We start from the raw sequence: 15524 nt of genomic DNA on the forward strand, positions 1-15524 counted from the left end.
AACATGCTTGGCAGGCAAACCTGAAACAAATTAGTAGCAAAATTACAGCCTTAATTAATTAAAAAAAAAAGTTGGAGTGGGGAAAGGAAGATCATTGTTACCTACATAATACTTCCAGCTGAAGTTGTAATGACTGAGATTCAATCACTGGAAATTCTCTGTCAGAGACAGTTCTCAGATATGGATTGCATGCGCTAAAATTTGTTAAAGTTCAGAGTGATAATTAGGGTTTCTGTTTCTCTTTCTGTAAAATACATTTTTGCTGTTAGTGTGATGTAATACTGCTCACCACGAGAATTCTCGTGATCTATTGTTGGCTAACTATTCCCCACATCTTTACTGTGTTAGAGACCTTCATAAAGCTTTGTATAAGCCTTTTTAAATGCCTCTGTATAAACTGCAGGTTAGTGTTAGCCTTGACAAAGACCAGCTTTTTACTGTAATGTGGTAGTGTGTAAACTAACCATCTCAAAAGTTTTCTTGTATAATAAATATTTGTAGAAAAAATAAATATAAGGAAACAAGACAATAGTCCACCTAAAAATATCCTCTCTAAAGATTTTCCAGCTTCAAGAGCTTATACTTAATTTTTATTGTGGGTCTGAAAATACTCTCATTTCTTATGAAACTAGGAATAAATACTCATAGTTTTGAAGAGATTTTTTGCTTTTACTCATTTGGTAAAGTTACATTTCTGTCTCCCTGTACTTATCCAAAAGACTGTAGTCACCAGGGTTGGCAAAGACCTTCTAATATTAAACAACTTCTTAAGGAAGGAATATTTTCAATGTAACTTGAAGGTGTCCATGCTGTGAAGTGGGGAAAATATATTGATCACTCAAATTCACAGCCGTGCAAATTTAGAACAGAAGAATGGTCTGACCCAGTATGGCCAAAGGTCCTCCAGCCCAGTATCCTGTCTGCTGACAGTGGCAATGCCAGGTGCCCCAGAGGGAGTGAACCTAACAGGTAATGATCAAGTGATCTCTCCCCTACCATCCATCTCCACCCTCTGACAAACAGAGGCTAGGGACACCGTTCCTTACCCATCCTGGCTAATAACCTCCAGGAATTTAAGCCCATTCATGGCTATCTATTTTTAGCTGCACAAAACCTCACACTTCATTTATCTATGGCATGCATTCAAATATCTGAAAAATTATTAGGGAATGGTAGGTTGTGTGCTCCATTCTTATCCACAGACTAAAATGTTTTATTGTGTTTAAAACGGCTTTAGAGGAAGAAACACCATCTGTAGGGATGAGCTATCTTTATTTCTGCTGTTGACTGACTTTCGTTCTTAAAGAATTTTCAGAAAAAAAATATATAATTTTTTTAAATAACAATAGTGTTTGTATCAAAGATTTTAGAAACTAGATTGGGCATGGGCAACATTCTAGAATAAGTGTAGCTACTTGCAGTATTAATTATAACTACTTGTAAAACAAGGCATTACTGTAGAGTTAAGCACAACATAAAGTTGATCACAGTTGATCACTTGAAACATTGCTGAGTCCTTCAAATTTAATAACTGATTACAAAGAATTGATGATATTTCAGATCACTAAAAGTGTGAATTGAGCTGCATAAAGAAAGTAGATTTTTTGAATTTGTGCCTTAGATGGAGACCTCTAGATATTATCAAATTTGAAATCTCCCTGGGGCACTTTGGAGTTTCAGGAGTGTTAGTAAATGAAGCAATATACATTGAAGTTCAATCTAATTTAGAATAGAAAATAGCAAGTTTCCATTGGCTAGCACTTCTAGGCTTATATAGTTACGTTGTAGAAATGGCCTCTTTCAGAAATGAACCAGTCCTTCAAAAAACCAAACCGACCCCCACTCTCCCCAAACGATTGGTAGTACAAATGACAATCTCTATCTTAATCTGGAACTTGTCCACCAAATATATGAATGAAGAAGTGATACATTCAAATCTTTTAGTGGAGAAAGTTATGGTTTAGATTATAACCCCTTCAGGATGGAGATTCTGTCTTCTGCATTATAGTGCCAAGCACAGTGGGGCCCCAATCCCGATTGGAACTTCTGGACACTAACATAATATAAATCTTTTTACTACTAAAAAGAGGGACATTTTGTTGTGATCAAATGATCACTCACACCAATCTATAGTAACAAACTTCTATCTTCCAAATTATGGGTGAAGATGCATGACCCTAACTACCCCAGTATTCACACCCTATGCACTACTGCAAGGGTTTTTGTACAAACTATGCCTTGTGAGATGTCATTTGAGAACTAAGAACACACTAGTTAATAATATCATTGAGGAATATATGTGACAATGGTGCATGTGGAGTTATGGAAATCCTCCGATACTATGTTTTAAAGTCTGTATTTGAACAAAGTAAAAACAAGTCTGCCCTGGTCTTGAATATGAATGGAGCAGAGTGACCATATAATTACAATTTACATATGCAGTATATAGAATCATCAAAGCTCATAAGGTGGTTGGGGGGGTCTGCATGTTTGGATCATAAAGAATTGTGTATTTGCTTGTTTAACCAGCTTGGTCATCAGACAGAGACTGTGAGGCTATATTTACATAAAAGCTAAACAAAACCATCAAGCTGACAAGGGGAGGTGATCAGAGGATAACTGTCAGCAAGGGATGGAGACTGCACTCCCAGGAAGGCATCCTGTTTCTTGAAGCAGGGTCAATGAACTTAGAGAGATGTTTTTCAAAGGTTTACTGGACTATAAAGAGAGGGGCAGTGAACCCCTAAGATGACAAAGGTAACCCCCACCTTGTACATCTGTGGAAGGTCCTGATTGAGAGAGAATCAGCCATGCTGGACTAAGAGTAATTAGTGAGTAAAAATCATCTTAAACAAAGACTGTGCCTTGCTAGATTAAGTTCTAGACTTGTAGATGCATGTTAGCACTTTTATTTGCTTGTAATTATATCTACCTGTTTTTCTTTTTCACTTGGCATCACTTAACCTGTGTCCTGTTGTTAATACTTGTATTGTTTTAATCTAAACCAACCCAGTGCTGTGTTTGAATTGGAGTTTCCAGTTAATGTGGGAAGCTGCTGTGTATTGTCTCTTAAAGGAGCAAACAAACCTGATTATTTCTCTGAGTGGTCTAGGAGAGGGCTGGTTGCTTCAGGGCAGATGGTTTTGGGGAAATGCAGAATTGGTAGTGTTTGGGGTCACTTGGCTGTTGTAACCAAAGCTGGTGGATATCAGTGTGTTTCTGTGGTTTAACAAGCAGGCTGTGGAGTCAGTTACTGAAACATGGCTGCTTATCACACAGACACTTGATGGCATGCTTGTATGCTTTCTGGGAGCAGAGCATTTTACGGCATCCAGTGCTTCAGGGCAGGCAGTGACGCAACCTCTTGCTGGTCTGGATTGCACCCCTAAACGTGACAGGAGGGTATTGAGATAAGTGTACACCAAGTATCCTAGAGATTCTTGCTACATCTAGTAGCATTCTGATGTTATAAACTTAAGCTCTGATTCAGGAAAACACTTAAGCACATGCTTAAGTGCTTTCCTGGCTTGTGGTCTTTGGGCCTGTTCCTGAAAACACTTACATGCATGTGTAACTTGTAAATTAAGTCTCTCTGGGAACAGGCCCTATGTTTGTAAAATCAGTCCTACTAGATGCTTTAGCAGGATGACATCCATAGGGAGTACAGTGAATGTAATAGTCTATTTATTTACTATTTTTGTCTAACCAAACATTCCAAATGTCTTGAAAAATCTTGCTGCTTATCAGTCTATAAGCCATTCTTTCATGGATTTTTGAAGTTTCCCAGTATCACCAATGATGTACCACCAGGTTCCTTTCTGTTTTCCATTGGTGTGATGCACAAGAAAAAAGAATATGCAGAAATTCTTGTCTGTGAGGAGCAGCAACATCTATAGGAAGGATATGCAAGTGCGCCACCATTGGTTCTAGTGGAGGGTTTTAATTCTGTTCTAATTGTTCACACATTGTTTTTCTGTATTTTTGTAGTTTTATACATACACACTATGGAATAAAAGTTGGCATCCTTCCATATTTAGTCTCTATTCATCTGTGTAATCATTTGAGTAGAACAAAAATCATGAAATAATATATTTTAAATGTTGTATCTATTGCTATATCTTGTTTTAAGGTACAAGAATTTTTTAATCCCTGTAAATGTTTAAGAAGCCTCTTGCTCAACAACCTGTTAAATCGTATCCTCAAACAAAAAAACTGTCTGTTTTGTGGTTGGGTTCATACATCCATTTTTTGTCTATTACATCAATAATGGCATTACAGTAGAACAGTGGTTCTCAACCTATTTATCATTGTGGGCTGCATATGAGGCCCACAAAGTGTTAACTGGGTCACAGGTTGAGAACCTATCCTCAGTGCCCTCCACCCAAAGACCCCTCCACAGAGTGGGGTCAGGAGCAGAGAGCTGGACGTGGGGCAGGGACCCCAGACTCTGCTGCGTGGGGACCCCAAGCCCTGCTGCGGGGGGGCTTGGCGATAGCCAGCTGCCCAGACAACGAGCCCCGCTGTGGGGGGCCAGGCAGCAGCCAGCTGCCCGGACCCCACCCGGAGCCTGCTGTTCGGCAGTGCAGCTGGGAGCCTGGAGCCCACAGCCTTTAGCACATAGCTGAGGTGGATCACAGCTGGGTACTAATTGGGCTGCATGCAGCCCATGGGCTGAGAACCGGTGCAGTAGAACCTCAGTTACAAACTGACCAGTCAACCACACATTTGGAACTGGAGGTATGCAATCTGGCAGCAACAGAGATTAACAAAAAAGCAAATATAGTACCGTACTATGGTAAACCTAAACTACTAAAGAAAATAAAGGGAAAGCAGCATTTTTCTTCTGCGTACTAAAGTTTCAAAGCTGTATTAAGTCAATGTTCAGTTGTAAACTTTTGAGAGAACAACCATAACGTTTTGAGTTTCAAACAACCTCCATTGCCAAGGTGTTCATAACTCTGAGGGTCTACTGTATAAGCATGAGCTTAAAAAAAGAGAGAGGCTCCAATCCTGAAAATAATTAAGCACCTGAGTACCTTTACTCACCTGTGTTGTGTGGGACTACTTATGTGAATAATGTTAAGCACCTGCTTAAGGCTTTGCGGGCTTGGGATCATGAGGGATCATTGCATCATGAGGATCTCACATATTATCTTAGTGTACTCAGTTCAGAGAAAGTGAGCTGATGTTAGCTTGATCCATATTGATTTATTTTAGGAAGACAAAGCTTGGTGTTCACGTTTTTGAACAGATTGAAATTTTAATTAAAAATCTATAGCATCTTTCAGATTTTTGAAATCTGAATTATTTGGGTGGTGATGGGGATCTGTCACATGTGCTTGGTGTAGGGTAGCTCTTAATAATAATAATAATTAATAATAATAATTATTTTTGGTCAGTCTGATTAAGTTCTGGCAAAACTGTCTTATGTGTATGTAAGCAGAATCAGAATGAGCTCTATCCTGACATCTGGTGGTGAGTTGTGGAAAAGGACTTCAGGGGCTGATCTTGTTTGCATGGGCACACCCACCCCACCTAGCATGAAGGAACTGCTTGCCCAAAGGGTCACTTTGGCTGCTGTGGGATCCCCAGTCTCTTTGTTATTGGGACAGGAGTAATAAAGAGTTGTTGTTCCGGTTATGGAATCAAGGACAGTAGAACTGTACTTGGCATTTTATGACAGAGGGACTCGCCCTCAACTATGTAGCACTCTCTAGGCAAGGGACATGGGTTCCAAAGCCCAGTGAATTGAGAGAGGTTGGGGACAGGTATGTGTACCTGGTAGTGTGGGCCCCTTTCAGGGCCCTAAATACCACTTTGACCCCTCCTCTCTCCACTGTGTAATAACAGAGCTAATTTTGATTCCTTTAGGAGTCTTAATACATGCTGTAGAGCTGAAATCACTGATTTCTAGGTTGACGCATTAGACCTACTTTGGGCAAGTGGTTCTGAGTGTGGCCCCCCCTACTTACTAACAGTGGAAATCACTAAAGAGCTAAAGTTACAAAAAAGCTGAAATCACTGAGAGCTATGGGGGGGAGGGGCGGGCGGACGGCTGAAGATATTGGTGAGCGGTCAGCAGGGTGGCTGGCAGAGAGGAGCAGCTGGCGGTGAAGACTGTAGCAGAACCCTGTGGATAGGTGTGGCAGTCAGCGGTTGACCCGAGCAATAGAGCATTTAAGCTGCCCTCCCATGCCTCCCCCCACTTCCACCCAGGCTGGGAGGTAAGCTCTGCAGATGAACTTCTGAAATCTGGGGGCTGCACTGACCAAGGACAGAAACTGTGGGTGGGGGTGACTGTTGGATTGCTGGACTTAAGACCCTGAGGGGAAAAGGACACTGCCAAACTTACTTGGGGGTGGGTCTTTTGCTCATGGTTTGTGTTATGAATCCTGTTTGATGTTTCCCCAACATAACACCGCAATGTTTCCCTCCTTTATTAAAAGGCTTTTTGCTACACTCTGGCTCTGTGCTTGTGAGAGGAGAAGTATTGCCTCTTAGAGGTGTCCAGGGGGGTGGTATGTAATTGTCCCAGGTCACTGGGTGGGGGCTCGAGCTGGTTTTGCATTGTGTTATTGAAACAGAGCCCCTAGATACTGAACCCAACCCTTGTTGCTGCCAACTCTGATGGGCAGAACGGTTACATGTAGGATTGTCAAAATAAGATTTTTATTTTTTACATGAGCGTCTAGGAGCGTTACCTCAAGTGGCCAATCTGGCACTGTTTTGCTTGTGACATTGGCCAGCTGGCAGACAACTGACAGGCTATTGGTGCATGCAATATCCACATATTAACATGTACTGAAGTGCTTTACAAGTGGAGCCAACTACAGAGCTAAACTAACTAGGCTCACAAGATATCAATTTGTTTAATTCTGAAGCCCACAAAAGCACTTTGGTGCAGTTCAAGTGTCTGAATGCTCTAGGTCAAGAGAAAAATAAAGACAGGAAGAGGTGGGGAAAAGAGCAGGAGAAGACAATAAAAGAGATGGGGAAAGAAAATAATGGGCCTGTTAATGTTAGCAACCCACATAACTAGAGAATTGTGTGCAAAGTGTATTGATGGATTATCAAAATCTCTTTAGTAGTCTGCTAGACCATGCAGTGAACCTGTATTTAAACCCTTAAAAAAAACTAAAGAAATAATCCTCTGATCCTACCCACTTGCCCAACACTAAGATATTCCTTTACTGCTGGCAGTCAGACAGCATTACCTACAGCTTTCTTAAAGAGATGTCAATTTGAAATTTAGTGAATTAAAATAAAAATTTAGAAGTATTTTCAGATACTATATCTGCCCCATTTCCACTCAGAACAGGTATAGTATCTACAGGAATTTAAAAATAAGGTGTGTGAGGTTTTGTTTAGTCATATTTTTAATTACTAGATTTCTAGCTGACATTTCATATAGTCCAATATGCATGAAGTAATAATCCTCTATGGGCTCAAAGTTTACCAGTTACAGAGAAAGAGTCCAACATTAGGACTACCAACAACCCAACAGACCAAACCTGCATACAGCTACACCAGACCCTCACTAGAACGCGGGATTTGGGATCCATGCGTGGGGGCCGCGTTAAAATTAATTTAAATTAAATTAGGGATCCATGGCCCTGACCGCGTTATATGCGAATTCGCACTATATAGACGCGCGTTCTAGCAAGGGTCCGTTGTGTATATATTTTTTAAATTCTCAAATAAAAATGCTTCTCTAAGCTGGAGTTGCAGTTTTATGTACATAAAAACAGCCTAAATCCAGGAGGTTCAAAGTTAAACTTCTCATTCAAAGTGTATTTAAATATATAAAGAGAACACAAACAGTCTTATATCTGCAACCTTGTCCATCCACAACATAAGCTTTATATGCGTACGAGATAGGTATCACCGTTATCTATTCATTCAGGCTCTTATACTGGTGCTCAGTTGTAATATGACCTGACATTTTAAGCCTTGGCTATTTTTCCAATTCAACCAGAAACATCTAAACATCAGAGTTCATGAGATTTAAATTTATGGTTAAACTACATCAGTGATTTATGTAGCATACATATCCTATATGCATATATAAATTGGGTTTATGAGGTTTCCAGCCACAGGCAGCCCTAATTACTGTGCACAGAAACAGGGTAAAATGGTTACAAGAGTACCACAGCATTAAATGAGAAAAGAATATTAGAAAGGGAAGAAGTTAGTTGGTCTTTGGTTTATATGCATGATGTGTTAATACCTTGCATTTATATAGCAGCTTCTATCTGAAGCTCTCAACATGCTTTATGATTTTCAGTTAATTTAACCTCACAGCACATCTGTAAAACATCTTTAACCTTCCATTTTTCCACATGTGAAATGGGAATAAGCAACTTCCCTTTATGAACTCAGTGTTGGAATAATGTGACTCCATACCACCCACTCAATCCATTAAATAATCTGCACTGTACCCAGGCATGCAACCTAAAAACCAAGGCCAGAAAGGTTTGCATTGAGGAAACCTACACATGTACTACACCCACCCCTCTGTCTCTAGCCATGAATCCTGAGAGGAGCCAGTCAGACACTCAACTAGCACAAATCTAGAGTAGGTGAGACAGATGAGCCACATTATGTGATTTTGGAAGTTGTACATGCAGTTCTTTATATTTTAAGAGAACCTAGAGACCTTAACCAAGATCAGGGGGTCATTGTGACAGACTAGTGCAGGGGTCAGCAACCTTTCAGAAGTGGAGTGCCGAGTCTTCATTTATTCACTCTAATTTAAGGTTTCGTGTGCCAGTAATACATTTTAACGTTTTTAGAAGGTCTCTTTCTATGTCTATATTACATAACTAAACTATTGTTATATGTACAGTAAATAAGGTTTTTAAAATGTTTAAGAAGCTTCATTTAAAGTTAAACTAAAATGCAGAGCCCCCCGGACTGGTGGCCTTTGGCACGCGTGCCATAGGTTGTCTACCCCTGGACTAGTGCTTGAAGGGTTTCCTTTGTCACCCACCTGCCCAATGAGTAAGCCCATTACCTTGGGTGAGAAGGTACCTATAACGCAGGGGTGGGCAAACATTTTGGCCCGAGGGCCACATCTGGGAATTGAAATTGTATGGTGGGCCATGCATACTCACAAAATTGGGGTTGGGGTGCGGGAGGGCATGAGGGTTCTGGCTGGGGGTGCAGGCCCTGGGGTGCGGCCAAAAATGAGTTCAGGGTGCAGGAGGGGGCTCCGCACTGGGGCAGGAGGTTGGGGTGCTGGAAGGGGTACAGGCTCTGGCTGTTGGTGCGGGCTCTGGAGTGGAGCTGTGGATGAGAGGTTTGGGGTGCAGGAGGGTGCTCTGGGCTGGGATCAAGGGGGTTGGAGGGTGGGAAGGGGAGTGGGGGTTGGGGCTAGAGTGGGGGGTTGGGGCGGGGGAGAGGCTCAGGGGTGCAGGCTTACCTCGAGTGGCTCCCGGAAGCAGCAGCAGTTCCCTTCTCTGACTCCTACAGGGAGGCTCAGCCAGGCGGCCCTGCACAATGCATTGTCTGCAGGCATCGCCCCTGCAGCTCTCATTAGAGCGCTGTAGGGGGCCATTGGAGTGCCTAGGAGCCGAAGCGGAGTCATGCCATGGCTTCCAGAGCCATGTGGTGCAGCCCCCGACCCTGTGCCCCGGCTGGAGTGCCGGAGCGGGGTAAGCCCCAGATCCTGCTCCCTAGTGGGAGTTTGCGGGTCAGCTTAAAACAGCTTGCGGGCCGGATCTGTTCTGTAGTTTGCCCACCCCTGCTATAGCGCCATGTTCCTGGAAAACATTTCTCCCTACCAAAATCAAGTCAATTCCGTCTCTCCTGCACCCCCAATCCCCACTCCCATCTCATCTCTCTTAGCATGGTCCTTTTCACTTTCACATGCACCAGCACACAAGTTTCAAGACTCCTCAGCAAGCCTATAACTTATTCAGTTGTAGTCTCAATCTTTATTGCCAAAAGAAGCAGGAGAGGGGAAAGAAAATTTAAGCACCATGACCAGACAGTGAGTATATTGGCCAGGAATTGGGTTTCTCCCTGATACCTGGCTGAAAAACTCCTCTATTTTGTACTTCTTTTAAAACTAGAGACGAAGTGGGTATTCACCCACGAAAGCTCATGCTCCAATACGTCTGTTAGTCTATAAGGTGCCACAGGACTCTTTGCTGCTTTTACAGATCCAGACTAACACGGCTACCCCTCTGATACTTAAAACTAGAGAGTCAACTTATAAGATACCTATTTGTTGCAAATGAAAAAGGGTACTGTATAGTAGAAATTTCATTTGCTCTGAATAGCAGTTATGTTCAAACAGTAAACAACCAGCTGAAGAAATAAGATGTGGATATATCCTGCTTGTGTGAAAGCTTACACCTTGCACTCTTCCATGCTTGCTTATGTGATCTATACCCTTGTAACAGTGACGGAACAGGGGGCAGAGAATGAAAAAAATCTGTCTAAAAATCACTTTAATCTAACCTGAGATCACAAACACTAAAAAGTTGTAATCATAATTGTATGGTTATTGCATGATATCACTACAGGGCAGAGGTAAGGTTGTTTGGGTGCCTTAACTGTTTATTTCTTACTTTAAGATGTTGGGATCTCTTATGTGTAACCTTAATTCTAAATTCCCTAGATTTGTACAGCTTGGTTTAAAGATAAAGAAATAAAAATTGGAGATGTTATTTAATACAAGTTAATGAAACATTTTCTGCCTTGTAATATGATCTAACAGGTTATTGGCAACATGCTTCTTGAAAATTTATAAGGGTTTTTTTATTGCCGTCTTCTAACGCCTGTTTAGTGTGTATTCTTCTATTGTAAGATGAGTGTTCTCTCAGACAACTACCATAAAAGAACAATCTATGGTAACTTAATCATGCCTTCTCCCTCCAGTTAGATCTCTGGCCTGGTTTGAATAATCTGAACTTTATAACCTTGTAGATAAGGTATTTTGTGTAGTAGACCCAGTTGTAGTCCTTGTAACCAATTCTTCCCCCACCTCCCCCTTTTTATGGAAGGAAGCAGAGAAATTCTACATTTGAACATTGGTTGGACAAACTGGCCAGCCACCTGTTAGCCAGGCACACAGTTGGTGTTTCTTGTGAGAAGCCAAGCATTCTTTCCCCCATTGGTTGCTAGGAAAGGAAATTGCTTCAGGTAAGTGGAGGGGAGCTGCTGTTATGCCTCACTGTTCATATTGGTCTTGGCTTATAAGTGTCTGAAAAGTTTGGAGTTGCTTCTGCTGTTGGTTTGGGGGTCACCCTTTCTTCATTCGGCATCAGCATCCTACTTGCACATGAAGCATCCTATTCTTTCTCTGTTTAAAGTTTTGATAGTTCCTCCTTGCTCTTCCCCACCCTAAGCCTCCTACAGATCACTTTATACCTCGTCTGCTGTTCTTCATCAGCTAGCTGCATAACAAAGCTGGAAGTTTTGTTACTGCCTGTTATCTTCAAGTGGCAGTGATAATAACAAGATCTTGTAAACTTGAGGGCTAGTACGCAGCAGAGAAAGTTTCTCACCCACAAATGGCAAGAGAATAAGTGCCTTTGTTTTCGAACATATTGTTTGAGTTTGTTATAAAGCACTGAAGTACAAGACAAACACATGGCCTCTCAGAGAAATCTTCTTTGTATTATAGGGGATCTCATTCACATTTTATCTCGGATAGAATCACTGAGATTCAGTTTATGGTCCTGTAAACTGCAACCTTAATTGCTCAGAGGCACCATATAAGACTGAGAGATACTCCAAGGACACTGTGTACTTAAAAGGATAGGAAAATTAAGCTATTAGCATGCTGTGGTTTCTGTCCAAGAAATATTTTCAGGTCCTACTTAAATAAGAATACCAAACACTTTGTTTCTGACTCTGCATCTAGGTTTCTAGTCTCAAAATTAAGAACATGAAGTGGCCGTCAAGAAAAGGAGGTATAGTGTGGCATCTCAATTTTTTTTCAAGAAATTTGGGAAAACTTACATGTTTGGCTCCAGGAGATGCCTAAGCAGGTAGCTTTCTTCTCTGGACATATTGCGCAAGTTGTTCATGATACATGCATTATGATAAAATTACTGATTTTCAATATCTTATCAAAATCTGTATTCCCTGAGATTAGCATGATTAAACTATAATTTAGGACTTTACTGCATGCTTACTGTATTTTCAGTATTCTATTACTTTTGCTCCATTCCTTGGGCCCTATATGTTGAATTGGGAACGGAATTACCTATTTTCTTCAGTGTAGCAAGTACTGTTTATGAAATCACTTGTATTTAAAACTTCCAGTGCAGAGATTCTGAGCACTATACTATGGTGGTATACTTTCGTTGTACAGCAAGACAATACATTGCTAATAAGTCTTAATTTTTTAAATGTGTTTTACAGGTTATCTGAGATGGTGAATTGAAGAACTAAGTTTTCCAAGATGAACAAAGTAAAAACAACATCTGAGAAAAGGTAAATGCAGCAGTATATAGACTTCTTGAAGTTCAACCTAGTTACTTTTCCATTAACGGATCTTGAGAACTTTACATTTGAAGGAAGCATAATACATTTTTTTAAAAAGGCCAAAAAATACAAAACCAATTATGTGGGTCCATAGGGCTCCAGTAGTAATCAAACAATTACTGTAACCTCTTCATATAAAAATAGCTTTAATTAAATTAATTATTTTCTTTTAAATAGTAACTGATTTTGAATTATTTTCTCTCTCGTATTTATCAGCATAGTGAAAAGGATAATAGATGCTAACACCTTCCCAAGTGCATTTTTGTCATATTTGAATTAGACTTAATATATGAATAAACATTTTCAAAATTGCATTTAATTTCTTTGAAAGAAGTAGTAATAAATTACCACAACACTAAATATTTTGGAAGAAGGTCATATGCAAAAATGCACATGAAACTGCGTGCTTACCTTTATCCATGCAGTTATCCAAACTGCGCATGCAGAAATGGTCATTTGGACACCTGTTACCTGAAATGCAACCATAGTAATTAACCTTGCAAATACTGTATAGGAAAACTATTGCCTTCCTGTATTTGAGCACATCTCTGGGATTCCATATCAGAATTTGTCTTGAGTAGCAATCCTTCAAAGCATTGCATAACTACTAATATGAACAGAAACACCAACTTCAGTGGGGCCATACGCATGTATAGAGAGAGGTGCTCAAGACTGTCTATATTCTGAACTAAGGGGATGATTCCCTGTTCATGTACATGTGTTTGCATCACTCTTATCAAGCTAGCGCAAGTATAAATATCAGTGTAGCTGTAGCTACACTGGTAGTGGCAGTAGAGGCACAGCTTAGCTGTACAAAGTACCTACGTACTGATTTCCGGCAGGTTTGTACTTGGCACAGCTAAGCCATGTCTCTCCTGCCGCTACTTTTGGATCCAGGGCTACACTGCTATTTATACTTGTGCTAGCTCAATGAGAGAGAGCATGAGTATGTGTACATGAGCAGGGGAATCACACCCTGGTAGTGTAGAAGTAGCCTAAGTGGTTGCAAAATCATAGCCTTGACTTTCTTTTGTTTATACCAAGTACCTATGAAGAAGCTTCTGGGTACGGGGGTGGTAGCAATGGAAGCAAGCGTACAGGCAATTGAATATACAGTACTACAAAATTTCAACAGTATTAAACTTTTCTCCAAGCACTTCAAAAGCAAAACCCCTGCCCATTCACCCCATCCTTTTTGCATAACCTTATCCTATCCTTTTTGGCAAAACCTTTCTCAGATAGCAATTTCAGTCAGGCAGGTTTCATGCTCATGAATGGTTGCTGCTGAAGGAATAAAGTGTAATTTTATAAATCACATACATGACACAAATTTACATGTTGTGTTACCAAAACATGAGCAAGAGACATTTCCTGCTCCAAAAATCTTGCAATCTAATATAGAGGCAAGGGTGTCAGTCAAAATGCTGATTACTGATGCATATATATGGCTGATGGCTCAACTCTTGAAGTTTGTATATAAAGAATGGTTTGTTTCATAATGATGAAATAAACATTTAGAGAATTTACAAAATGTTTTATGAATGGAAGAAGCTTAAGACATTTGGAACAGTTCAGTTTGGTATTCACTGCAATAGCAAAACCATCTAGCTAGTTTGCTGTCTTGGAAAACTTTCTACCCCTGCAGTGCAAAAAAAATTTGCAGGCTATTTTACCTTTCAATGTATTTCTCTATAGTATTCCTGTCTAAATTAGAGTATGGATTTAAATGTTGGACCTATATGCCACCATGTGGATTTATCTCAATCACAGGAGGGATTTCAAGTTTGTTATGAGGATATGTTACTTCCTTTTGGAGTGCTCTTGGCTCCTTAGTTGTCCAGTGCAGCCATGGAACAGTTCGACATTTGAGACTAGTGCTTGTGGTGTGCCCTGCCTGGGCAGCTAATGAAAGACCGATCTTTAGAAATGGTCAAGAGATAAATATGCATCCCAGCCAGGGAGCATTAGTTTTTGGAAAGTGAAGTCCTTTCTCAGCAATCGGTATTCCTGAACTTGAGTTCCCGCTAATGATGGTACCAGGAAAAAGGTATCGTTAACTGGATTCAGCTCAGGATATATGGGCCTTTTGCATGGAAGGATAATTGGAACTAAACAGATGTAGATGAAGATAGTCATTTGTTAGTTTTTAAACACAGTTAATTTTATTCAGCCATATATCTCAAAACAGATATACCTCTAATGATGAGTAAACTATGCAAAATACATCGTAGATAGTTGGTATTAACTGAGCTGTGTGCCTGCTGTGGTCATTAGAGGGTTGTGAACCTTCAAAGTTCAGGTTAAAATAGATTCACAAGCATTTAATATTGGAACTGCTTTGCATTGGGCTCTGAAATAATAAAACAGAACAAAATGCACAAACTCCAAAACTGGGCTTAGAGAAACCTCTTATGAGAAATCTCTTCTAGAAAAATTTGAGTTTGCTGGCTCACTGGACATGTGACAAGCAGTCATATTGGGAGTGGGTCATATGACTTGGCTTCTGTGACTTTTCCCAATAAGTATTTCTTCATCTCTAAATTCACTGAGTTGCATCCTCAGCGTATACAGAGAGAGAAAGTAGAGCAGGGGTCGGCAACCTTTCAGAAGTGGTGTGCCAAGTTTTCATTTATTCACTCTGATTTAAGGTTTTGCGTGCCAGTAATACATTTTAATGTTTTTAGAAGATGTCTTTCTATAAGTCTATAATATATAACTAAATGATTGTTGTATGTAAAGTAAGTAAGGTTTTTAAAATGTTTAAGAAGCTTCATTTAAAATTAAATGAAAATGCAGAGCCCCCCGGACTAGTGGCCAGGACCCGGGCAGTGTGAGTGCCACTGAAAATCAACTTGCGTGCGGCAGGTTGCCTACCCCTGAAGTAGAGTAAAATAGCTGACAAACTAAGAAAAGTACCAATGACTTCCTCCCTCTGGCTGCACTTCATTCTTAGTGATAGGGCTACACTTCCTACAGGAATTCTAAGCCATTCTAAGATGACATCTAATGGTTGCTATAGTAACTCC

At 40.4% G+C, this 15524-nt stretch overlaps 1 protein-coding gene and 1 long non-coding RNA gene across 2 annotated transcripts in view; one reads left to right on the forward strand and one right to left on the reverse strand.

Moving 5' to 3' along the window:
• Nucleotides 1-15524, forward strand: part of AGTPBP1 (ATP/GTP binding carboxypeptidase 1) — a 141285-nt gene that overhangs the window by 5395 nt on the left and 120366 nt on the right. The window contains exon 2 of the mRNA XM_045021537.1: nt 12376-12447. Coding sequence (XP_044877472.1) covers nt 12416-12447 — 32 coding nt within the window. The 5' untranslated portion in view covers nt 12376-12415. The remainder of the gene's footprint in view (nt 1-12375; nt 12448-15524) is intronic.
• LOC123372910 lies at nt 3152-15427 on the reverse strand. Its single transcript, XR_006580482.1, has 3 exons — nt 15373-15427; nt 12910-12969; nt 3152-3385 (listed from the first exon to the last, which is right to left on the reverse strand). It is a non-coding gene; the product is annotated as an uncharacterized LOC123372910 (long non-coding RNA).

The sequence above is a fragment of the Mauremys mutica genome, chromosome 6 (assembly GCF_020497125.1).
Source record: "Mauremys mutica isolate MM-2020 ecotype Southern chromosome 6, ASM2049712v1, whole genome shotgun sequence".
Classification (NCBI taxonomy): domain Eukaryota; kingdom Metazoa; phylum Chordata; order Testudines; family Geoemydidae; genus Mauremys; species Mauremys mutica.